Source organism: Cyprinus carpio, chromosome A2 (genome assembly GCF_018340385.1).
Source record: "Cyprinus carpio isolate SPL01 chromosome A2, ASM1834038v1, whole genome shotgun sequence".
NCBI lineage: Eukaryota > Metazoa > Chordata > Actinopteri > Cypriniformes > Cyprinidae > Cyprinus > Cyprinus carpio.
Genome location: NC_056573.1, coordinates 5,209,799 through 5,236,851, shown reverse-complemented (window position 1 = coordinate 5,236,851; position 27,053 = coordinate 5,209,799). Strand labels below are relative to the sequence as shown.

At 38.4% G+C, this 27,053-nt stretch overlaps 1 protein-coding gene across 1 annotated transcript in view; it reads left to right on the top strand.

Annotated features, from left to right (window-relative positions):
* Positions 1–27,053, top strand: part of LOC109098856 (low-density lipoprotein receptor-related protein 8-like) — a 95,209-nt gene that overhangs the window by 49,549 nt on the left and 18,607 nt on the right. Inside the window, exons 5-8 of the mRNA XM_042714169.1 lie at positions 12,891–13,283; positions 18,462–18,584; positions 19,006–19,128; positions 26,656–26,775. Of these exons, the coding sequence (XP_042570103.1) occupies positions 12,891–13,283; positions 18,462–18,584; positions 19,006–19,128; positions 26,656–26,775 (759 nt within the window). The remainder of the gene's footprint in view (positions 1–12,890; positions 13,284–18,461; positions 18,585–19,005; positions 19,129–26,655; positions 26,776–27,053) is intronic.

The following is a 27,053-nucleotide window of genomic DNA, read 5'->3' as shown; positions in this document are numbered from 1 at the left end:
AATCCTTTATTTAAATAATACATATAATAGTATATTTGTTTAAATAATACTTTACAGTCAAGTCTTTATTTAAATGGCCTTTCCAGAAGTTACATAACAATAGTTTATTTTATTTAAATATCCAGTAATAATGCTTTTCTAGCATGCATTTTCTTGGGTTATCTTTAGTTTACGTAATTTAATGTTTCCTATCTGTCTGTGTTTTAATTAATTTGTCTAGTTCATTTCTGATTATGATCTGGTCTTTTTAAAGGACAAATATTTCCTTATTGCTGGTCTGCATTAATTGTAATTAACCTGCAGATGACTTCTGCTGACACACTCTGAGGATTTAAGGCAAATTAGCTGAAAACGCATCAATGTGTTTTTAGAGAAAGGTCATTTAAAAAAAGGTTTGCCTTTATAATTAACTTGAAAAGGTGCCACGGATTTTGTTTAATATATATTTGCTTTATAACGAATTAAAACCCAGACTAATGTTCCAGATCCTTTCTGTTATTTTGTCAGGCCATCTGAAACATTAAAATCTCATGCAATCTCACAAGATATAAATCGCAATGTTAATTGCCCTATTAAGAGCAAATGAAATACCCCCTAAGTATTTTTCACTCTCGGGGGATGATAATTCATGGTTTTTAAAAGGCTTGGCGAAACACAAAGTCTAATCGTAATGCATCTTCTACAAGCAGTTATTTTGGATGGTTGGTATGGTTGTATGTTTTCCAAATTATTTTTATCAATCAGCGTTTTATTCAGCCGTCCTCATCAATGGCACAAATCTTGGCATCACTGAGCCATTCTTTCCTCCTATTGAGGTAATCATGATACTATTTTCATCAAGCTATAAACTGAGAGTCCAGACAATCTCTTACTGCTCAGACTCTTGATTAGTACATCTGTGCCAATGCCACAGTATTGAGTCAGGACAACCGTAGCCCTGGCTCGAAATTATATTTCACCTTGGGCCCTGATGATAATTGATTTCCTGCCTTGCCTTGCCAGGTCTGTGCAGTGTAATACACCTCTAATTATCCCCTGCTGAAGGCCGCATAACTTGAATTCACTGCCATAATGCTCAGACAGGATATGTCTCATCTCAGTGAACGCTAATGTTACTCAGTACTGCATTTGTCTAATTTCCTGTTGGTTTGACCTCTAGTGCCACAGAATGAAGCTAAAAGATCCTTTACCAGCATCTAATAGTTTGATTCAACATTAATGTTCTTGGCAGACGCTTTCGCATAAATGCTGAAAAGAAATTGCATACTTTAATAATCCACTATGGAGGATCTGTGTTTTTATACAATTTCACAGAAACTATCCGAAATATGGTAAAACATTGCCGTAAAACATTGAGCTTTTCTGGTTGTGAGAGGAAACCTATAGAGTGGATTTGAATTTGGTACAAAATAAATAAAATAAAATATTGATCAATCAGCAGTAATTATTCCTTTTACAAAATATAACTTTGTTGTATTGCTTTCTGACTTATTTTGCTTTTACATTTTCAATTATGTTTAAAATTTGTGGTTTTATTTTTAGATTTTTTTTTTTTTATAGTTTTCAGAATTTTTATATTTTTGTCCACTGTAGAATATTAAAGGGATAGTTCTACCAAAGAAGATATTTAGAGATAGTTAAGATAAGACTTGCTGGTAGCCATTGACGTCCATAATTTAGCATTCCATAGTATAACATTCTTCAAAATATCTTTTTTTGTGGGAAACTCATACAGGTTTGAAACAACTTGAAGATGAATAAATGATGTAAAAATTTTCATTTTGGGGGGAAATATCCATTTTAAGGTCTGTGGTAAACTTACCTGTTTAGCAACTTCATATCAACTTATATTTTCATAAAATAAAATAAAATAGCAAAACAAAAAACCTGCTTCTGAATTCTTGTTTGAGTGACAAAGTGACGTGACATACAGCCAAGTATGGTGACCCATACTCAGAATTCATGCTCTGCATTTAACCCATCCAAAGTGCACACACAGCAGTGAACACACACACACCGTGAACACACACCCAGAACAGTGGGCAGCCATTTACAATAACATACCTTGGAATGTTGCAACTGACCAGTCAGAATCAAGTATTTTACAGAGCGGTGTAATTAGCTGTGTTATTACCAGATATTGTGTAGGAGGTGGAGTTCTCAGGCATATTCATTGTTCAAGTCATTGATCAAAAACACACTTTGCTGGTACAGTGTTTCCTTCCTCAGATCCCTCCTAACCATCAGTGTTAGCAAGCAATATTGAATGTATTATTCCCTGTATTGAATTATGCATGATTCTCCTGAGCAGGTTTGATTATCAGCCCCTCTAGAAGCTCAAATTGCTCATCATGTAAAATCACATGCAACATCCCGCTCAGCATTTCAAATCTGGTCACAGGCTATGTGCAATGCTAATTACTGTTTACTGACAAACATCAGCGTTCAGCTTCTGTACCTGATCTATTAGCTGTTCAAAAACACAAAAGATATACTAGAATACTCATGTACTTCTCACTGCATACTGTACACTAAATACTGCACTAGTGTTCAAGTTCAAGTCTCTGAATTTATTATGAAAGTACAGTAATACAGCAATATTATGCAATGATATTTTAATCTAATATATATATATATATATATATATATATTATTAATTTATTCCCATGATGGCAAACCTGAATTTTCAGTGTCACATGATCCTTCAGAAATCATTCTAATATAGTGAAACATTTATTATTATTAATGAGAAAACTGTGATTTTTTTTTCAGGCTACTTTGGTAAATAGAAAGTTTAAAGGAACTGCATTTATTTGAAAAATAATCTTTTGTAATATTATTAATGTCTTTACTGTCACTTTTGATCAATTTTATACATCCATAAGTCAGCAAGTATTAATAACTAATAATTAATAAATAGTAATTATTTTAAAATATTTGAACAAACAGTAGTGTATTATTGAAAATAGTATGCAACAATAGTCATTTCAAACAGTAATAAATGTTACATTATTGTCACATCTGCCACAAGAACATTTTACATGTTTTTTTTTTTTTTTTTTTGGTTAGTTACAGGCAGTTTTGGTCTGCAAGTGACTTCCATTGGAATTTTTTTTTTTTTTTTTTTAATAAAATAGTTATTTTGCATTTCATATTGAGTTTTACTGTAAAAATGTCTTTAGGAAACAGATATGAAAACAGCTGATAAAACATTTGATTCAATCACAAAACAAAAAAAAGAACAACAACAACAAATCATGGAATACAGTAATACATCATTTTAATCAACATTTTAATCAACAAGGGTTTTAAGAACTCAGTTTAGGAACTACATTAGTCATTTTTTTTATTCATTTTGTTGAACCACCCACCGCCCTCCTCGTTCCCTGTTTCCCCTTAACTTAATGTATCTTTTTTTTTTTTTTTTTCTTGTTTTCTAATATATGCATTGTAGATAGCTCACACACTGTTTAGTGGCTTCGGCTTTTGGAAATTAAAAATATTTAATTGGGGATAAACACGTATTTGTGTCTGGTTCTTTCTACAACCACCACAATCACAGCAATATAACTAAATGTTTCGTTCCAACCCCACTAACAAAAAAACTTAACAACAACAAATAATTTTTGCTTACCACCATCATTATGAAGGGTGTCAATGATTGTCTTCTGGACAACTGTCAGATCATCAGTCTTCCCCATGATTGTGTAGCCTAGTGAACCAACTGAGAGACCATTTCAATGCTCAGGAAACCTTTGCAGGTGTTTTTGAGTGTGATTAGCTGATTGGCATGTCACCATATTCTAATTTGTTGAGATGTTTTTTTTTTTTTTTGGTGGGTTTTTGTTAAATGTGAGCCAAAATCATCACAATTAAAAGAACCAAAGACTTAAACTACTTCAGTCTGTGTGCACTGAATTAATTTAATACATGAGTTTCACAATTTGAGTTGAATTACTGAAATACACAACATTCTCATTTATTGAGATGCACCTGTATATTGAAACATGAAACCTTTTGCGATTAATGCTTATTGCGATTTATTGGATGGGAGGCTACGCTTCACTAATTAATTCACTAAAAAAAAGAATGAGATTAAAGAAAAAATATTTACTAATCTAAACTTAACTTTCTCTCTTGCCAAAAACAAAAATATATAGTCTCTGGGTGACTGAACTGTTGCATGGGATCAATAAAACAAAAACTGTCCCCTGGGAAACATGTTTGGCTCTGCTTTTGAGTACAATTGTGTCCAAGAGCATAAAAACTGTCCCCTGGTATATATATACCAAAAACACACATCTATAATATATATATATATATCATCTATATATATATATAGATATATATATAATATATATATACCAAAAACACACAAAAAAAAAGAAGAAAAAAAAAACGGATTGACCCTGCTGAATTGTGTGCTCAAAGGCTTTCAGCAGGCACTAGTACAGTGTAATGTGGGTGGACTGGTCCATCATACCTTTCTTCCCCAGGCTGGCCACGGCCCAGAGCTTCACCTCTACTAATCAGAAGCTCTCATCATCATGGCAGTGTAGTTTCCAGGGAACTGGGTCAGACTGGCTCTGCTCCAGCATTCACCTCTACTGAGTCTCCTTAGAAGCACGGCTGACTGGGCTGCAGCTCAGAGTTATAGAAAAATCAATGCAGACCAACCTTCCACTCAGATTCCAAATCTTTGCCAAGCTAATTCGTCAAGTTTTTCTTGCCTTTTCACCTTAAACACATAAAATATTAACCATTTTTGAGTGCCTCATTTAAATTGATTGATTTTATTTTATTTTTGTCCACTCCAAGTGTTACTTCAAAGTAATTTCAGCTCAGAAAATTAGAAATGGTTCCATATGATTTTGCATATAGTAGAAGTCGTATTAATAATAAAAAAAATAATATTATAATATAATAAAAACATCATAAATATAATTTTACAAAATGTTAAACTTTACAGAATGTAGCATTATTGCTTTTTTTGTCTAGAAAATTTATCATAATTAATTTTATTTGTATTAACAGATTAAAAAAAGACAATATAAATTTATATATTAAAACTTATCAAAGACGACAAAAAATTCATTAAAAAAAATCAAAAAAACAAAAAACAAAAGAAAAACTGACAGTTAAAATGTTACAAAATATTTCAAATAAATGCTGTTCCTTTGTTCTGTGTAAACTTCATATTCATCAAAAAAAAAAAATCCTGAAAAATAAATGTATGATGTTATTACAGTTTCCAAAAAAAAAAAAAAAAAAAAAAAAAAAAAAAAAATTAGGCAGCACAACTGTTTTCAACATTGATCATAATAAATGCTGTCTGAGCACCAGATACAAAAATATACTGATTTGGTAATTTCCGAAAGATCCAGTTCCAAAAGATCATGTGACACTGAAGACTAGAGTAATTATGCTGAAAATTTAGCATATAATTTCAGGATGGCAGTAGTCTTCCACAAGCCACTGCAACATTGCGTTCAGATATGACGTCATTCTGAAATGGAAAGCGCAATGTAGTATACCTCAAAATTACTGGCCTGTATGTTTCTTCTCAGTTAATATAAAATCAGTTTTAACATTGTTTAACTTTGACATTAATGATTGATTGAAAATTAAATGTAACATTAGTTTATGTAAGCAAGGGTTTAATGTTGTCTGTTCTGGCCAGGAAAATAAGGCAAATTCTTATCTGAAACAAGGTCAGGCCATGAAAAATATATATCACTTTTTTTCTACTGTATGTTGAAGTGCTGTAGGGATTTTGCTTCCTGACTGGAATAAATGAATCATCTAAATGGAGGGAGTTTTGGCACAATGCTGATAATTGCCTGTTCCCACGCATTAATCTGCACTTAATCTAGGCTAATCTCAAGCCAGAGGCCTTTAAACTGGAGCTGCACACATCATTCAAAGCCTCTTTTACATGTGTCAAATAGAGGATTATACTGTGAGATAAAATGCATACATTTCAGAAATCCAAGAATCCAATGAAATCCATATTAAATTTCATTACAATTTCAGTTTAATTTAATTTAAATTGGTTTCTTACATCCACATCCCTATGATCAGATGGTTTATTAACTGTCCTTTACACTGCTGTCAGTTTGGCTATGTGTTTGTTGTGTTATTGAAAGGATAACACAAAAAGATAGCCATCGTAATGGATTCAAAAACTGCCAAAGCCTGTTACATTCCTGGGACAATTTTGATCCTTATAAAAAAGTCAGAACTTAATGCTTTTCAAATTAAACCATATTGTATCTGATGAATAACTTCTCATTAAAGGGGTCATATGATGTTGCTAAAAAGAACATTATTTTGTGTACTTGGTGTAATGCAATGAGTTTATGCGGTTTAATAAAAAAAAAAAAAACATTATTTTCCACATAATGTACATTATTGTTTCTCCTCTATGCCCCACCTTTCTGAAACATGTCGATTTTTACAAAGCTCTTTGTTCTGAAAAGCAAGGTGTATGCTGATTGGCCAGCTATCCAGTGCATTGTGATTGGCCGTATACCTCAAGCATGTGACAGAAATGTTAAGCCCCTTACCATACTGTGATGCCGTCTCCCAGCACGACGAGACAAAAACAATAAAACCCATTATAAACAAAGCATTTGATGCATCCAGTGGGGACATAATTACTGATTATAATGACTTATACTGGCTTTTTTTACGTGTGCTGCGCAAACATAAAACCATGTCTGCATTTGTGATCGGAGAAACAACAAGCACTACTCTACACAGCTCAAAACTCGCATTTGAATCATCAGTGGCAATTTTTTTCAATATGAAAACGTACTTACAGACTGTGAGTCAGAAGCTCCAGACTGTCCTTGTAAAGTTGGAATTGCCCCACTTTAAAGAAACAGACACCGGAATTATAGGCTACTCTCTCAGGAAACAGTCCTCGTCCTCTGTAAAATATGCTGCACACATCTGAATATTTGGGTTGGACTGTTCTAGAACAGTGTTGTAAATACTACTTAACCAAATAAATAAGATTTCTAGTTGTGTCCTCTTTTGGAAGACCACACAAAGTAGTTTCGCTTTCACAACAAAACACACAGCGTCTCCACAACATGGCGGCGACAACAGTGAGAATAAAAGTAGAACATTTGGGCGGCGTCATGCAAATCTTCCCACATCGTGACATAGACATGTGGGGGTGTGTTAGAACGAGCTGTTTAAGGTAGGCGTGGTTGACTCTTAATTTTATAAAAAAATATCTCTTTGGGTTTGAGGCTTTAGTCTTTGCAACTTTACAGATCCTCTTTATGCTCCAAGAGCTTGTAACACTTTTTTCATTTACATTTTTTTTTCTTTTTTTTCTACTTTTACCCAAAATAGGATGGATTGGCCATTATTGAGTGCTATAAACACATTTATACTACGGGGCCGTTGAATGCTTGAATCTGATTGGCTGACGAACGTTCTGAGGTGTGCAATTATTTTCAGGGAAACGCACGGCGAACGTAGTTCCAGGCAGCTCTCTTGACCGCATTAAAGTTCCATATCACTTCACATATAGTAAAGCTATAATAACGGTCACGCAGTTTGCACAAAAAGGCCTGACGATTTTATCATTTAGCCTATACAGTGTAGCAACTTAAAGGCTACACATGACATTTCTCACTAGCGATGTAATAACAGCGCTGTTTAGAGACGCTGCAGTAGAAGAGTGTTTAGAGACGCACAGAGGTATGTTAGCCTAATTCACACAATCTCTCTCTCTGTGTGTGTCTCTGTCGCTCTCTTTCTAATAACTTCATTAATAACTGCATTAGAATGCTATCAACGTCTCAAGCCTCCATTACCAGTTTAAAATGACGTTTTGGTACTAGCAAAAGAGGCATTGGATGAGATGCGGAAGAAATAGGTCCTCTCACAATAGCAATTTAAGTACAAAAACCGGATGGAATCCCTTTAAATATAAATCGGATCGATGTCTTGAGGTCTGGTAACCATAGTATAAGCGGAATAATTGACTCCGGGCCGTTGAATTATTAGAAAAATAATGCACACCACGGGAGTGCATTACTTTTGTAAAAATTCAATGGCCCGTCATCAATTATTCCTTATGTAATGTCTGTTTCATTCATACTGGAAGCCAGAGGGCACCCTCATGCAGAAACACCACCTATGAGCCACAGAAGTAATACAACTCATGATGTTCCATTAAATCCCTATTTTTGCATTTTTATGGAAGCACATTTAATGTAGCTAGCTAACGGTAGGCTATACCTGCTGCCATCAAAGCAAATGTAATTGCTATATTTATGCACTCCTCAGATGGTCTAATTTTCTGAGTTGTGCCTTTAAGCCAAAATGTGAAAACAACATGGACACTAGCATTACTACAAAGCTGTGTTGGATTTGTATCATCAGAGCTTTCCAATTTGCGTTCATGAAAATTTTCTCAGTCGGGGAAATATTTTTCTGAATGAATGGGCTTTTAATAACAATAAAAAGTAACACAAAAGCAAACATAAGCTACCCTGAGGGGGGAAAACAGGCAGGCAGACCAGCCAGGACAGGGCACAGCACGGCAAGGAAACCAGAAACATCAAACCTACACAACAGGAACTACTAAACATATAATAATGAAACAGCACAGGACTGCAGACACCAGGAGAATGAATAGGGAGACAAATGTGGAGGGTAACGAGGGAGACACAGGTAAAGTAACTAAAACAATAATGAGATAACAAGCACATGGCACCAACAAACACACAACAAGCCATGTGCTCAAACTAGAGACCTGCACTCCCGCGGGTCCCAACGCAACAGCCGGACAACTCTTGATGGCCGAGTGTGGGCGCAAGCGGGAAGAGACTCTTGTGTGTGCGGGATGCGGGAGAATACAATGATTTGCGGGACACCCACAAAATAGAAATGATCTAAACACAAAATGTCTAAAACATATAAAATGTTTTTAATGTGTTGCACAAAAGCAAAAAGAATGACATTAAAATGATTAACACGCACAAGCTAGGCAGAGTTTCTATAATAAGATCATTATTTTGTGTATTTGGTGTAACAGAATATGTTGACATGCTTTAATGTTCAAAAACACATTATTTTCAAATACTGTACATTTTTGTAGGTCCTCTTTGACCCGTCTCTCTCAAACGTGTCGTTTTCTACAAAGTTCCTCCTTCTGACAAGCGCAGTCTTCTCTGATTGGCCAACTGGCCCAGTGCATCATGATTGGCTGAACACCGCAAGCACTCGTCAGAAATGTAATGCCCCTTTCTATAATCGCGAGCTTCATCTTTCAAAATAAATGTAAAGAAAGTTAATAATGTCCTTTGTTTTACCATTAGTTCAAGCCTGAAAGGGGAACACAGTGATGAAGCTCCTATGTGTTTGCAGTACACAATCCACGGACGGTTAAGACAGCTGACTCCACTGTGTGACCCTGTCTCTCTCTCTCTCTCTCTCTCTCTCTCTCTCTCAAATACTTAACTCTCTCTCTCTCTCTCTCTCTCTCACACACACACACACACACACACACGTGCACGCACACACACACACACACACACACATGACACGCATTTGAACAGTCAGTAGCAAATACTTAAACTTAAAACAAAAAACACTTACAGTAGCTGCTTCAGAAGCGCCAGAATGTCATAGCAAAGTCAGCATAACCTCCTCTCCTAGGTTCACGAAATGGTCGTCCATAAAATGCGTTGCTGTTCTGTTGTAAGTAATCTTAAAGATTCCTAAATGCATCTTACTCACGGAAAGGCAAATAAAGTGCTTTTGCTTTTGCCTAGATACACACAGCATCTCCCTGACATGACTGCTTCAACACTAACTGTGGTTACTGTAACCATACCTTCTTTCTTTGCGTAAACATTTGGGTGGCATTACACAAATATTTCCACATAGTGACATAGAAATGTGGGGGCGTGTTAGAACAAGGTGTTTCAGGGGGGTGTGGCGGAGTCTTAACTTTGATAAAGAATATCTATTTAATCTCAACACATTACCCCTTTGAGACTTTACAGATCTTCTTCATGCACCAAGAGCTTGTAACACTCCAAAGAGAAAGGAAAAATTGAAATCGCATCATATGACCCCTTTAATAACACGTGATTAAAGGGTTGCGCAATGTAGCCAATCACAGCTCAGCTGTTGATTTCTGGAACGCAAAGGCCAATCAGAGGTGATTAAGTTAGAATTTACTCACCGAAGATCCAAAGTTGCAGAGGATCACATTAACAGCACAAAATTATCAGTGCAAAATTCCCAGGGAACAAACAAAGATCCAGTGTTCCTGTGGCTCAGTGGTAGAGCATTGCATTAGCAGTGCAAAAGGTTGTGGGTTCAATTCCCAGGGAACAAACATATTGATAAAAAAAATGTATAGCCTGAATACAAAAGTAAGTCGCTTTGGATAATAGCGTCTGCTAAATGCATAAATGTAAATGCATTGTGCATATGTTCATTGTGTTATAACAGAGCTTTGTGAGATCGCGATGAACTGAGATGTCAGCTTTTAGTGAAAACAAAGGAAGAGCTGCTCGCATTCTGCCATGCCAAACCATGCATGCAGCAGCCCATGCTTGCTTTTCTATTAAAAATAACCACTATTCTGTGATTTTATGCATATCATAAAAAACAAATAACATTAAATGTAACGATTATAATCGGAACCAGATAATACAAATTTCTGATACAGAACCATTTGATGTAAATCTCTTTGATGTGCTGAAAAAAATCTATATAGTATCTAAATATCTATATAGTATGTGTCTGTTTCAGTGGGAATTAAGTAAAAGGGAGACTCTGTGTCTACAAGTCGAAAACTTTATCTGGTTACTGTGATAACCAGAGGGTTATTTGCATTTCGGGGGAAGGGTCCATAGACCCTCATAGTTGGCTTGTTGGTTGGGTGAGGGGTGTTAGGGATTATTTGTTAAATATAACAAATAATTGTGGGTCTGATTTGCCCAGGTGTTACAAGAGTGATTTGCAGGGAGGGTGGGATCTTATGCTTTCAAAGCTAGCTTGCTATTGCTAACCTCTCCGAAATCACCTACCCTACCTTTAATGAGATGTGCTTTGCTTCTGCAGACATCAGTGATGTACTGCATATTCAGGGTTTCACAGGATCGCTCTCTTTTTCTGTTGCCCCTTTCACACCTAGCGGGTAACTTTTTCTGAGCCCCTGTGCTTTACTTCACCGCCCCCTTCACTTCAGCTGCTATCTGTCTGTGCCACAAACACAGGAGAAACGCCTGCTTATGAAAACCTCTTTAAACCTGTTAGAAGCCAAAAATGTGAAAGGGATGATAATAACAACTTACAGTACAAATGGAATGAATCATTTCACAAAATAAAATATAAAATAACGTTCCTCTAACATAACTTGGCTTCACTCATTCAGTATTTTTGTACACTCTGGTAATTTTTTTCTATATATAGTTTTGAATATATATATAATACTACCAAATATAGTAGTGATTTTTAAAATGTTATACTAACAAGTCCTAAGGTCCAATTTACAAAAAAAAATAAAACATTAAAATTTTAAAAAAATCTTTTTTACAACTTTAAATAACTGTTTTAAATTTTAATATATTTTAAAATGTAATTCATTCCTCGTGGTAAAGCTGAATTTTCAGCATCATTACTCCAATCTTCAGTGTCATATGATTTTTCAGAAATCATTCTAATATGCTGATTTGTTGTTTAAAAAACATTTCTTATTATTTTTAATGAAGAAAACAGTTGCTCTGGTTATTTTTTTTTTTTACTTTTTTTTTTTTTTTTTTTTTTGTGGAAACAGCAACCTTTTTTTTCCATAAAGTTCAAAAGAACAGCATTTATTTGAAATAAAAATCTGTAACCTTTGTATTATTATAAATGCCTTTACTGTGGCTTTTGATCAATTTAATGCAGAGATGCTCAACCGGGGCCCATGGCTGGCCCTTGATGACCTTTGATTTGGCCCACCATGCCATATCACACACTTGACTTGAGGAAGTTGTGGCCTAGTGGTTAGAAAGTTTGATTCCTAACCCTAAGATTGTGGGTTCGAGTCTCAAGCCGGCAATACCACGACTGAGGTGCCCTTGAGCAAGGCACCGAACCCCCAATTGCTCCCTGGGCACCGCAGCATAAATAGCTGCCCACTGCTCTGGGTGTGTGTTCATGGTGTGTGTGTGTTCACAACTGTGTGTGTGCAATTTGGATGGGTTAAATGCAGAGCATGAATTCTGAGTATGGGTCACCATACTTGGCTGTATGTCATGTCACTTTTCACACACACACAAGGAAAAACAAAAAGGATTGTAGGATTTAAACTCATATTTTTGTTTTGTTTTTTAACATTTTTGTTTCATTTTTGGATTAAAATGTGCATTAATTGAATTCTAAATAATGTAATTTTTTTTTTCATATTAACACATTTGAACAATTTTAATACACATCACTTTTGGCCCATGGCACTTAATCAAGTTTGTTTTTGGCCTATCGTGTTAAAAAATTGTAGACACCTATTAATAATTAATAAAAGACTCCAAACTTTTGAATGGCAGTGTATATTTCATTTTTAATATTAAATTCTGGTAGTACCTAATTAATTCATGAATAAGTGTTTTTTGTAATAATTCCTATGTTGTGCAATATATTATTAATAATCTATAACATTTCACTTTCATAACATTTTAAATTATATGAACTGGATGTCGAATGCAAAAATCACCTTTCTGTTAAAATCTCAAAAAAATATAGTTTTTTTTTTGCACACTTTGAAAGAGCTACCACTATGCAGGAAGTGTAGCTGGTTGTTACACATCATTCAGACAATCTCATTTCTAATTGGGCAATTTTTTGATCAAGTCTGTGTTTTTTATCCCCAGATGCCAGGTCCTGCTCAGCGGGGGAGTTCCAGTGTCGTAACCGTAAATGTTTAGCACCGGTCTACGTGTGCGATGGTGATGATGACTGTGGAGACGGCAGCGATGAGGAGAAGTGCTCTCCGCCCACCTGTGGGCCACACGAGTTTCGCTGTAACAGCTCCGAGTGTGTGCCACAGCCCTGGACCTGCGATGGCGACCCTGACTGCGCTGATGGCTCAGATGAGTGGGCGGGGCGATGTGGGGGTGGGTCTGGACGGCCAGCTCTGCCCCCTACCCGGAGACTGCAGTGCGGGGCTGGAGAATTTCATTGTGGCAGTGGAGAGTGTGTGAAACTGGCCTGGAGGTGCGACAGGGACCCTGACTGCAAAGACAAGTCAGATGAGGCAGACTGCCGTGAGTGTGCACTATCACTTACTTCCTATATACTTCCTATTACTTGAGTCCTTGGATCTCACTGTACAACTTTGACCCCTAATTTGACAATAACTACTTTATAATAAAAATGGGAACACTTTATTTTAAGGACCAGTTCTCACTATTAGCTCCTATGCATGATAATAAGAAATTACTTAATAGTGAAAATTGGTTACCAAAAAAGCATTACCAAAATATTTTAATTAGTTTCTTTTTGTTTCGTTTATTTCTTCTGGAAAAATCTAGATTTTTAAATTTTCAATAACTATAAATTATGCAGATATAAATGATTTAAGGTACACATTTTATCAGTTCAAGCTTTCCTTGGGAATCCAACACATGACCTTGACATTGCTAGCGCCATGCTTTATGTTCGCAAGATGTGAAAAAATTAAGACCCATGAAAAATGAAATGAAATCAAATAATATTTTCAGAGAAACAAAAAGGCAACAAAAAACATGAATAAAACATCCACCAACAAAAAAAACAAACAAATAAATGAATGCCTTCCACTCACTCCGTATATGGCTTGGAGGTCTCATTCAAATAGCTACAGTAGCTATCTGCGTAGAAACCGACTGCATATTGAAACAACGTGCTGGATGACAATTCCAGAATCAGACAATGCATATCAGCTGCTTGTGTGTTTTCTTTTCAGCTTTTCTGAGCTGGCAGACAAGCCAGAAACCTACAGTAAGTAAATACAAAAAAGCTAAAAAAGTGAAAATTTCACCATTGTCCCCTTTAAAGCACTTGTTTTATTTCGCTGGTATCTAAAATGATGGTGTCGTAACAATCTTCTTAACAATAACACAACCTAACACCTGTCAAAAGCATAATAAAATAAATTTGTGTAGGGTGTTCTGTTTATGAGAAATTCTCTTTCATAAAAGTAGCATTTAAGAGGATGTTTAAGAATGTGGATTGGTTTTGTAACATGCTTGTGTGTATTTGTGAGTGTGCATCAGCCCTCTCTCCGTTTGTCTCTTTGAAGATTTCATGGTTCATCTTTCTTTCTCAGTTTTCACTTACTGAACTTGTTGGCTGCTGCATTGATGCACACAAACCAAACACTCCCAGGGATTGTACATGAAGGTGCTCAGCATCTCCACCACATTTTTGGAAATATCTTTGCAGGATTCTCAGCAGGAGTTCTCATTGTGAGGACCACACAACCTCAACAATGTTTCTGAAGGGCATGTCGCTCTTATATGCTCCGATGGGAATTAAATTCTCTTAGATACTGTGAGGTTTTGCAAGAGATGGAAGGCGACGGTTCACAGCAGATAATTTTTTTTGACTGCCTGCCATTTATTATCTATTCCACCCACACAAAGACAATTCGTATTATTGAAGCCATTATTGCCACGTGACTCAAGGCATTTGGTGTGGAGACACACTTTAATTTAGTTTGACAGTGATGGCAGCACACACACCATTGTTGTGTAACGTCATAGAACAATGATAGCATTTTCATGCACTTTTGCAGTATGTTAGCCAAGTGTTTGTGTATTCATGTAGAGTTCAGTGTGTCTTATCTTCCAGTGCACTTATTATATAGAAGGCCATCTGGACCATCCTGGGGTTAAATGGGCTGTTCAAGGGCACAGTGCTGATGCTCATTAATGTAGAGAATACTCTGCACAACCCACACATAACACCATTTATCTTTGTGTCGCATCATAGTGGGTAAAAAAAAAACAACAACAAAAAAAAACAAGACTTAGAATTAAGCTACAATGGAAGCATGTATCCTTCACTGCCTGATATGAAAGTTTGTGGAAAGAAAATTAAATTATTTATATTGAAGGGATAGGAAATTCTGTCATTACTCACATCGTTCCAAACCCATAAGACTTTCTTTCATCTTCGAAACACAAATAAGGATATTTTCTGACAGATTTTTGTTGCTTCAGTGAAAGCCCACACAGTCAAAACGTCAATGATTCAGAAAGTTCATATAGACATAGTAAACATAAAACATATGAATCAAGCAGTACCATATTTGATGTGCTCTATGTATGTACATTTATCAATGTTTATATGTGAATAAAGGCCTAAATTAAATCTGTTCATAATATAAAATAATCATGTCATTTCAGAAGAATTGGATTAAACTACTAAATTCATATGGATTACTTTTACAATGTGTTTATGGACTTTTTCCTTGAAATTTTTGTGGAATGGACTGTCAATAAAGGGGCAGAAATCTCTGATTTAGTAAAAAAAAATAATAATAATTAAAGATATGAAAATTTTTGAATCTACATAAAAGTAAGTAATTACAATTTTCATTTTTGGGTGAAATAACCCTTCATTTAAGAATTTAATACTTTTTAAAAAATAATTTTTAATTTTATTTTATTTTCAAATAATAATTTCATTTCTACTGAGATATAAGCTTTGGCATCATTAAATATTTGCATGGTCATCACTTAAGTGTTAACATATGGTATAAGATATAAATAATCACTGCATTATGGAAGATGATTAGATAACACCATTTCCAGACCAAGTCTTTGCAGTAGTGATTCATTTGCAGCCCCCGTCTGCGCAGTACCGATTCATTTGGAGCCCGAGTCTGTGCAGCAGTGATTCATTTGGAGTCCGATCTGTGAAGTAGAGTGATTTATTTGGAACCCAAGTTTGTGCAGCCCACGTCTGTAGTGATTCATTTGGAGCCCGATTCTGTGCAGTAGTGATTCATTTGGAACCCAAGTCTGTGTAGTAGTGATTCATTTGGAGCCCGATTCTGTGAAGTAGTGATTTATTTGGAACCCAAGTTTGTGCAGTAGTTATTCATTTGGAACCCGATTCTGTGCAGTAGTGATTCATTTGGAACCCAAGTCTGTGTAGTAGTGATTCATTTGGAATCCAAGTCTGTGTAGTAGTGATTCATTTGGAACCCAAGTCTGTGCAGTAGTGATTCATATGGAGCCCGATTCTGTGCAGTAGTGATTCATTTGGAACCCAAGTCTCTGCAGTAGTGATTCATTTGGAACCCAAGTCCCAAGTCTGTGCAGTAGTGATTCATTTGCAGCCCGAGTCTGTGCAGTAGTGATTTATTTGGAACCCGAGTCTGCACAGTAGTGATTCATTTAATTTCATACTTTATTAATATGATTTGACAAACCACATATCTGAAGTATGGAAGCCTGTTTCCGCCACTGAATAAAAAATAAAAAAGGTAATTGTGACTTTTTATCTCGCAATCATTACTTTTTTTCTCAGAATTATGTGATGCATACTCGCATTTTATGACATTTTTTCCTCAGAATTGTGAGACATAAACTCGCAATTTTGAGAAATTAAGTGATATAAAGTCAGAATTGTGGGATATAAACTGGCAATTGCAAGAAATAAAGTCAGAATTGCGAGATAAAAAGTCACAATTACCTTTTATTTTTTATTCAGTAGTGGAAACAGGGTTTCATTCTGAAAACCATTTTAAATAGCAGATATAACATTGACCACACATCAGAATTCTACATTAATGCATCTCCACTTCTATTGCGCAGTATACCTCTTACCACCCAGCCCTAGTTACAATATCGCACAAGATGGTTTGTTTCGATTTTGCAATTTAATATCATCTACATCAGCAATGACATTGATGCGCAGAAATCAGATTTGTCAAAATGCTGTCACATCCTTTTAAAATCTCCAGGACACACCCTTCTCTGAAAGCTGGGAAAATTCAGATTTCACATCACCGCTGTCATACTCATTCCCCAGGCGCCTCTGACAAAATGGAGCTGCCACAAGGTGTTTGTTATCTAACATAGCAGTCTAAGAAGAGCGGCTTTGGTAAACAACAAGATCCCAGGAGTATAAACCGACCTGAAGATCTCGAGAGTCATGGGAGAAAGACAGGTGCTCAGGAGAGGGCCTGATTTTAATTATGATGCATTCTTGTACTTGACTTCTGTTGGCAAGATAAGCTCACTGGGTTATTGTTTTAAACCTGCTGCCTCTTTCTTCATTCCCACCGTCAGGTAACACATCCAGGTCAATTATGATGTCGCTTTGCCCAGGCCAGAGGGAAAACGGGTGAGCAGAGTGGCACATGCGTTACTAGGCAACCATCAGGTGTATGCCCTTGAGCATCTTAAAGCCCTTGAAATAGAGGGAGTATACATCCACCACAGACTGCTCTATAATCACATTAATCCCTCATTCTTATGCAGCATTTCAGGAGGTTTTACTTTGAACTTCATAATGGCCAATATTGTTTGTGTTCTCATATGTGTTTGCGTAATTAAGCTGCAGTTATTCAAAAGCAGCTTTCCAGAAACACTCAATAAAGAGGAAACATTTGTGTTTTTGTGGTTTTTCTTGGACTTTGAAAGTGCCACACACACTTTGAGATCAGGTCGGATTTGTTTTGCTCATATACTGTGTGTGTGTGTGTGTGTGTGTGTGTGTGTGTGTGTGTGTGTGTGTGTGTGTGTGTGTGTGTGTGTGTGTGTGTGTGTGTGTGTGTGTGTGTGTGTGTGTGAGTGAGTGAAGTTGTGGTCAAAAGTTTACATACAACCTGCAGAATCTGCAAAATGTTATTTATTTTAACAAAATAAATTTAACAAAGTACTGTTTAAAATAAAATATTTTACATAAAAGATATTTACATATAGTTCTCAAGAAAAAAAATTGCTGATTTTATAAAGATAACCCTTTTCAAAAGATAAAACACTTTTCAAAAAATTACAAACATGCTGAGTGTAGATACCTATGATCCGGGACACATATGCTATCACAAAACTATTACAGCTGTTACAAAATGCTAAAAAATTCACTGATGCTACAGAGGGAAACACGATGCATTAAGTGCCAAAGTGTACATTTTTCTTATTTTGTTTAAATATTTAAAAAACAGAAGCAGACCACCTGTCATAATAAAGAGAAAACACACATATTATATGAATCTGTCAAAAACTTGTTTAAAAATTTTAATTTACTAGGAAAATAACAATGTGGATATAAAATGTGTCATTTTTACCTTTTTTAATCAATTACATATAACAAAAAAGACTTAAAAAGATAAGTATTCATATGGGTGTTTACTAATTATGAAGCTCCAATGCATGTTCCCTACAGACAAAATATCATGAAGTATCAGTGTTTGGCTGATGTCTGTGCTGTGTTTGGCTCATCTGCAGCTCTGCTCACGTGCCGGCCTGATGAGTTCCAGTGTGGAGATGGATCCTGCATCCATGGCATCAAGCAGTGCAACAAAATACATGACTGCCTCGACAAAAGCGACGAGGCTGGCTGTGTCAATGGTACGTCTTGGCGTGTATGTGTGTGTGTACTTCTTTAAACAAATCTTTTGTGCTGCTTATTCAGCAGGGTGAAATGTATCCCAGAGATTGGTTCTGGCCTTTAATATGACACCCTTCAAGGTTTAATGAGTGCAGACCTGTCTGTCCATAGCAGAAGCATGTCCTATTGTTTCTAAGCAGTAATAAGCTTTCATGTGTGGAAATAAATTGGCCAATCCTTTGAAAGTGGCTTTTATATGGAAGACATGCAGAGACTTCACCTAATCGGCCCACATCTGTTAAATCACCAGTCTGTACACAAAAGACCTCTGAGTATTTGTGCTTATGTGGGAGGAAATAAAGCTAATCTGAAAAGAACTTAACAAATCAGCTGCCATATGTTCTGTAAGCATCATCATCTTTTTTCCCTCTCATGCTTTAGCCACAAAGTGTGAAGGACCTCTGAAGTTCCTCTGCAGGAATGGGGAATGCATAGACGGAAGCAAGGTGTGTGACAACGTGAAGGACTGCAAGGATCGGTCAGACGAACCCAAGAAGGAATGCAGTAAGAAAACTATTTGTTGACATACTGGAAGAGTAGAGAGCTGTAAATGGAATGTGGATAGTTTAGTTCAGTTTATTTGGTCTTAGAAGAATTTGTTTAGAAATGTAGAGTTTACATTGAAATCTTTGACTTTTGATTACACATCTAAGACATTTTAAGTTCTTCTGAGAATATTTTGAAATTAGAAAAGTATATAGTGCATGTGCGAAAAGTCGAATGGATAACTTTTTAAAGCCCCCCCGCCACTAATTTGATCCTTTAAAACTCATATTTACTAATCAAAATTACATATTTAAGCATTTTTCCCATGAAAATAATTTATTCATGTCTTAAAATGACTTGAATGCAACTCATTAAGTATATGAAGATCCATGAATATGCTAATTAGTATCCACCTCCACTGAATCGCACCAGTTCAGACCTGCTCCACTTTCACTCTATTAACGCTATACAATGGCAAGTGGCAATATTGTATAAATGGTAATCAATGTGTAATTCATTGCAATTTCGAGAATGAATCCATGAGTGAATTTATTCAGATATAATCACTATTATCACACAAAGTTCCGTTATAATCAATGAAGCTCTAAACTGCTCAATGAATCTCTTATTTACATTGTGGCAACACTTTGTTACAATGAGAGGATTCACGAATGTGCAGAACTCGGCACTGAACAAAACTCTGGTGTTTTGAGCAGTGAGTGGATTTGATTGACCATGGCATTCAAGACATCAACATAAATGTCTGTGATTGGCTACAATGCTCAATGCACCAAAAATACGTTGTAAATAGAAACCTGTGACCAGATATGAAAAGCCCTGCCCCACACATTGATGGGATTGGTTACATGTTTGTGATGGCAGGAAACTGGGGCAGTTTCAAACTGGTTTCAGTTTAAAGAAGAAAAAGCAGAAGAAAAATTTATGATAAAAAATAACTTTAAAATAATAATAATAATAATAATAATAATAATAAATTACGTAAATAAGGGAGGTTTTGTGTGTTTAGTTGACATTTTTTTGCAGGAAAACTGCAGGGAGGTTTTGTGTGTTTAGTTGACAGTGGTTTTATTCTTGCTTCTCATTTCTATTAAATGCTGAAAATGGTCCACAAAAATGTTGGAAATTATATGAATGTAAAAATAAAGTTATTCCTGTGCATGTTCCCAAATGCACGTTGTTAGCGACATGCAGACATTGACTTCATGTGGAGCAACATTTACTGCTCCTCACAAAGCCTAAAAACCACTGTCTGTAAGAACCAGTTGAAACATTAAGAAATCTTCTGCAAAATCTCATTTATTATCGCTCATACTTAAAGCCCTTTCACACGGGACGTGACAGTCACAAGTGTCTAGTTTGTTTTCAATAGGATACATGCAGAATTACAGAATTATGTGTAAAATGTCATAGTTAACTGTGTCTGATATGAAAACGTCTCAGGTTACGTATGTAACCATGGTTTCTCGAAGGAACAAGATGCTGCGTCGGAAATACTTCGGGGAACGCCCTCAGCGTGAACCGCTCTGAATCACGTGTGTAATCAGTCCAATGGATGGGCGAGACATCATAGGTGGGTGACGTCAGAGACCAGGAAGCTTAAAAGCATGTGCGGCAAAGCCGGCATTAGCCTCAAGTGGATGAAGCAAGCGCTGGAAGAGATGCCGGAAGTGTGGCACTGCGACGCAGCGTCTCGTTCCTTTGAGGAACCATGGTTACATATGTAACCTGAGACGTTCCTCTTCAGGAACTCGAGCTGCGTCGGAAACGCTTTGAGGAACGAGAATGCCCACGCAGCCAGACTTACAAATCTATGCCTAGTGTGGGAAACTGCACAGCTAAAGCAAGAGAAGGAGCCAGGAGCCTGACAGTAATCAGGGACAACACGTCCAATGGCAAAACTTCAGAAGGAGTGAGTCTTGACCCCCAAGAGAGGGGAGATCAGAGGACTCGAGGCTTTAGGACAGCACCCTGATCCAGGCCACCGTGAGGGACGCAGTACGCTGCTACACCGCAGAGGAAACTTGCCAGAGGGTGTCTGCCCACTGACTGGCCACCGTGAGGGACGCGGTAGGCTGCTATAGCCACCACGTAGACCTTCAGGGTGGAGTGGGTCAACCCTGCGGAGAGAAGGGCCTGCAGGAACACCAGAACTGTACCAACCGGGCAGTTAACTGGGTCAAGCTGGCGGTCTCCACACCAAGAAGTGAAAGCTTTCACTTCAAGGCGTACAGTTTCCTCTTTGAGGGAGTTCTGGATTGGAGAATAGTCTCAAAAACCTTGGTTGAGAGACCGGAAGCTATGAGTTGTGCCTCCTCAGAGACCACACCTACAGCCTCCAAACTCCATGTGGGGGCACGCCCTCCGCCTGTGATAGGAGATCTCTCCTGACGGGAACCTCCCATGGAGTGCTGTCAAAGAGAGAAATCAGGCCCAAGAACCATACCCGGCCCGGCCAGAACGGGGCTACTAACAGCAGCCGGACTCAGTCCCGGCACACTCTCTCCAAAACTCCCGGGAGCAGAGCAATCGGGGGAAAAGCGTACAGAGGAAGCCTCGGCCACGTCTGTACCATGGCATCCAGCCCAGTAAAGCTGGATGAGTCAGAGAGAGAACCAGAGGGGACAGTGCGATGTCTCTCGAGTCGCAAACAGGTCCACCTGAGCCTGGCCAAAAACTCTCCAAATCTGCTTCACCACCTCGGTGTGAAGCCACCATTCCCCGGGCCTCGGCCCCTGCCTTGACAGGATGTCTGCTCCCAAATTGAGATACCCAGGAATGTGAACTGCTCTCAGCGAGAGGAGCTCATCCTGGGACCACATAAGGATCTGGTACGCTAGTTTGTACAAATGGCGTGAGCCATCTCTTACATCAAACACCGTGTTTGATGTAAGAGACCACTGCTGTGTTGTCGGTGCGCACCTACACATGGTGACCTCTTAGGTCCGGGAGAAAATAAAATATTATAGTGCTCGAAGCATGGCCAGCATCTCCAGGCAGTTTATATGCCATGTCAGATGGCAACCACTACACAGACCGCGGGCAGGGTGGCCACTCATGACCGCACCCCAGCCGGTCAGCCACATGTCCATCGCTAGTGCTACACAGCGACAAGGAGCTCCCAGTACTGGGCCCTGAGACAAGAACCAAGGCTTTCTCCACATGGTCCCAAGGCACGTAGGCACCGCCGTGTGACCTTGATCATGCAAAGTGGGTTTCCCCTCGGGGAGAACCTCTTGGTCTTGAGCCACCACTGTAGGGGCCTCATGTGCAGCAGGCCAAGAGGTACCACGTTGGATGCAGCTGCCATCAGACCCAGCAGTCTCCGAGACTGCTTGACAGTGAGTGACCGGCCTTCTCTCACTCTCGCAACTGCAGTGAAGATCGACTCAATTCCGAGCAGGTGACATATGTGCCTGCATCGTGGCGAATCCACACCACGCCCAGATAAGTGGTTCTCTGTACTGCGTTAAGTCGAAAGTGATGGGTATAGTTTAATACCCAAAAAACCAATAGTCAAAGAAGATCAATAGTAAAAACTAAGCAAATAAAAAAAAATATTCAATGTGGTTGAGTCGTGAAAGTGTGGGGTGAGAGTGCAAGGCCAGAGCAAGAACCGGTATTGGTAGGCTTTTGCCCCCAAAAGCAAACCTCAGGAACTTCCGATGAGGAAGGATGGAGATAAGTGCATCTTTTTAGATCGATCGTGACGCACCCAGTCCTCGTAGTTTGGTCTTTGCAAGCGTTCTGAACTTCAGTCCCCTGACTGAGCGGTTCCAAAAAACGCAGATCTAAAATAGGACGCATCACCTCACCCTTCCTCGGAACAGTGAAGTACCCGGCTGTAGGACCCAGACTCTGCAACGCGAGGAGGGACCACCTCGATGGCCTCCATCCTCAGAGAGTTTCTACTTCTGTTCCATTACCAGAGCCTGCTCGGGGCCCACCAGGGTGGGAAAGTCCCCGCTGAATTGAGGCGGAGGAGAACCGAACTGGATTCTGTGGCCTCTCACTACAGTGTGCAGGTCCCACTGAGACACATTTGGCAGTAGTTTACACGCTGCCAAATAGTCTTCTAAGGAAATCAGCCCCTCGAGACTGATCTCTAGTGTCATCAGAACAGTAAACTCGGTGCCCTGAAGCGGCGCACCAGCAGGAGACGGCCAACTAGCTGCTCTGGAAACCTCCCAAGAGCTCGCACGCCTCTTAGCACCACTACGTTTCCAGGCGGTAGCTGAGAGAAGTGCTTGCCGGAGGCCGCTGTGCCCTGGAACACCGGCAGGGTTGGCAGATCGATCTCCTGAGGGCACTGAGGAGAGACGGGCACCATGTAATGCGGTGTAGGCTATCCAGCGAAAATGACATTCTGCAGAACCGCTTTCTGCTAGAAGCCTTCGGCCTGGGAGCGCCACTCTGAGGAGTACAAGAAGTAAAACCCCCAGCACGAGGGGCTGGAACACAGTAGGGTTGGAACTGCTCCTGCCCAGCAGCCCTTGCTGACGTCTTCAACCTCCTCAGAGGAAGAGAGGTAAACATGTGTTCTCACTCGAGAAATTATATCCCAAGAGCCCGTATATCTAACTTCTCATAGTCAGATAAATATTTAATTTTATTCCTCAGAATTAAATGTAGTCAAACAACCAGACGAGTAACACGGTCTGGTGTAGAAAAATTCACATCAAAACTGAAATGGTGTAATATACACATTGCCTCGGCAGCGCGCGAGACACTCAGTCACACAAACAACATCAATCTCCTCAGAGAAAGATGAACACTGCAGCGAGCTCTCACTCAGAGGGGGAAGAAACCACAGCACGGGCTTCCGAGCCTCGAAAATGAGCTCTAGATCTAGGGAACACGGGTGGAGATAGGATGAGCCGTCTCCAACCTGTCCGCCAGATCATGCGCGATCATGCGCGATCCCGCACACTCGGTCGCCGCCATACCTCAGCAGCAGCAGAACCGCAATCGCAGGATCGCATGCACGGACACACTCCTCGGAGCGTGCCGGATCTGGTGGTTAAGGAAGAAGATAGGGACTTGCCCATCTACATTCCTTCCACCGGATCCGACAGGGAAACCCGCGAGTACAACCACCGCTCCGCCTCGGCGAAAGCTGGGCTGGCACTGCGAGAAACGCCAAAGAGAGCCTTCTGAGAGTGAAGCAAAGCAGTAACAAATGCTCGCGTCGCAGCCGTCAACCCCCTCGAGAGCTGATTCTGCGTGCTTCACTCTCAAGCAGAAAATACACAAACTGTGTGTGTCCCTACCCCTTTTTTTTGTGAGCAGGGAAAACAAACAGCCTGAACGCTCCCTGCTCTCGCCCAAAACTTCTCTTAACTGAAGCTATGACACAGTGGAGCTTATCAGTGGACAAACAACTCTAAATAAGATTCACAAACAGATAGCAATTGACACACACACAGAGCGCTTGCTGAAAGACACAAGGCTAATGCCGGCTTCGCCGCACGTGCTTTTAAGCTTTCTGGTCTCTGACGTCACCCGCCTATGATGTCTCGTCCATCCATTGGACTGATTACACACGTGATTCAGAGCGGTTTATGCTGAGGGTGTTCCCAGACTATGTAGCAACATGCTAAAAATGCCAAAATCAAATAGATTACAGTACGTAGGAAGTTGCTGGAGAACCACTGAAAGTGCATCGTAATTTATATGGCAGAGAAAACAAGATTTTTTATTCATTCTCACTTTCATATATCCCAGCACTATCTGGGGCAGAGCTGACAGACTGCCATCTTCTCAGAGAATCCATTAGCTTCAAAGAGGAATGAAGACCTGCAGTGGTTGTTCTAGAGGCCTGAGTGTCCTCACCAAACATGAAGTGTGTGTGTTGTGTGTGTGTGTGACGTTCACCCACGTGCCGACAAAATGTTCTTCTTTAAATAATCACCAAACATGAACCCTTATCCTCTTCCCTCAAATGCCACGTTCACCCACGTGCCGTAATAATCAAAATCTCCAAAGAAAGAGCTCATAACTCCATCTTAATGCCCTCAGTGTCTTCACCTTTAATCCCCCATCCTCTGACATATGGCTGGCTCTGAGCGACGTGGCTCTGCCCCAAATTGTTAAATTCCATGGATTTTGTCAGGATGCCAGCACCTACTAATGAACGCAGAGAGCTGAAAAGAACACCTGGTCCACAAATGCTACCTTATGAGGGAGCGCAGAAGAAAGAGAAAGCACATTGTTGCTCGTTTCTGGCCCACACAGCCATCTCCATTTTGCCTCATTAAATTATTGTCTGCAGAATGCTCAATATGTCTTGCTGCTCACTCAAGCTTTCAGACACAATATGTTCCTGGGATTCAACTGCAAACAATGCAACGTTATTTTAACACACTAAGTCACAAGATGGTTCAGTGCCTGAAAGTTTCAATGTCGTCTTGAAGCTTTCTCTATAATATCACTCACACTTGCATATGTTTTTAAAACAGACCCTTTGGAATGTAAATGAGGCCTGAAGATGGTAATTGTGTTGGTTTTTTATTGCTCAGATGTAGACAGCTGCTCTCACTCACGTAGATGAAGAATAAAATTTTCTTTGCCAGATGAAGGAAAAAGCTCATGGCTCATGTTTTTCAGTACAAGGAAGCGACAACAGTATTAAACAAGTGGAGCAAATTGAAGTGATACAAAAATAATTGCTGACAACATGGGAATGTGTCTGAATTATATTTGCGCTGCACCTATTTTGCACTAGTTATTATTACTAACAGCACGCCTCAGTTGTTATTATTGTAACATGAAATAATCATATATCAATGTAAACAAAGAGTGAAAGTTATTTTCTAATGGCTTGTATTTTGCATAAATTGAATGAAATCTTCTGTCAGTCATCTCTTGTGAAAGAAGTTATTCTTAAAATGAAGTATGGAAGTACTATACTTAATATACATAAGTGCAAACTGAATGGAATGTTTTCTGACACTCAACTGCATGTTAATTACAATTAAATAAAATTTATTTAAAGTTTAAATGTATATAAAGAGTGTTTTTTTCCTCACTTAAGTGGGACTTAAGTACACTTTTATATGTAAGTTCATAATTCTGCTGTTTTTGAAATATGGTTAAAAATGTGCTGACTGAATGTACTGACAATAATTTATGGTAAACATATATTTAAAAATATATTTAATGTAATTTGTATTATCTTTTATTTTATTATCCTAATTAAATATATTTGTATATCAATCAATTAAAATGTACTTTTAAAAGTGCACTTAAGTCATAAAGTACAGTTTTTCAAAAAATAAACTTTAAAAAATTTGAGGAACACTAACAAGTGTATATTCAATACAATTAAATGCACTTCTTTATTTTCCCTTTTAAAAGGGATAAGCTGTTTTGTTTTAATATGAAGGAAACATGTTTTTGTCAACATCAGTTGTGGATTAAATTGATATTTCGATTATCAAAAAAAACATCACTTAGACTATTTCCAAATTTTTGGAGGGCACTGTACCTTTCAAAATCTACATTCTACGTCTCTTCTCTCTTTTGTAGGTTTAAATGAATGTTTGCTTAACAATGGAGGCTGCTCACACATCTGTGTGGATCGTCCCATTGGATACGAGTGCCAGTGTCCTGCTGGCTATAAGCTCCTGGACAAGAGGACATGTGGAGGTCAGGCCTGGCTCAATGATGAGATGATTTTGACAGTAAAAGTAAAGCTGATTTAACTGAATTTTATACTGGGCAAGAACATGGGCCTTCAGCTTACAGGCATCTGTGTTCTGTTCATGGATAACACATGGTACATATGACTTAAATATTAAACTAAGATCTCACAGTAATAACTACATTTAAATGAGGCATGTTTAGTCTATTTTGGTCTTGACAATGTGCCCTTAAACAATAGCAGGTCATAACAGACAGTCTTTTCCTATATACTGTACAATGTA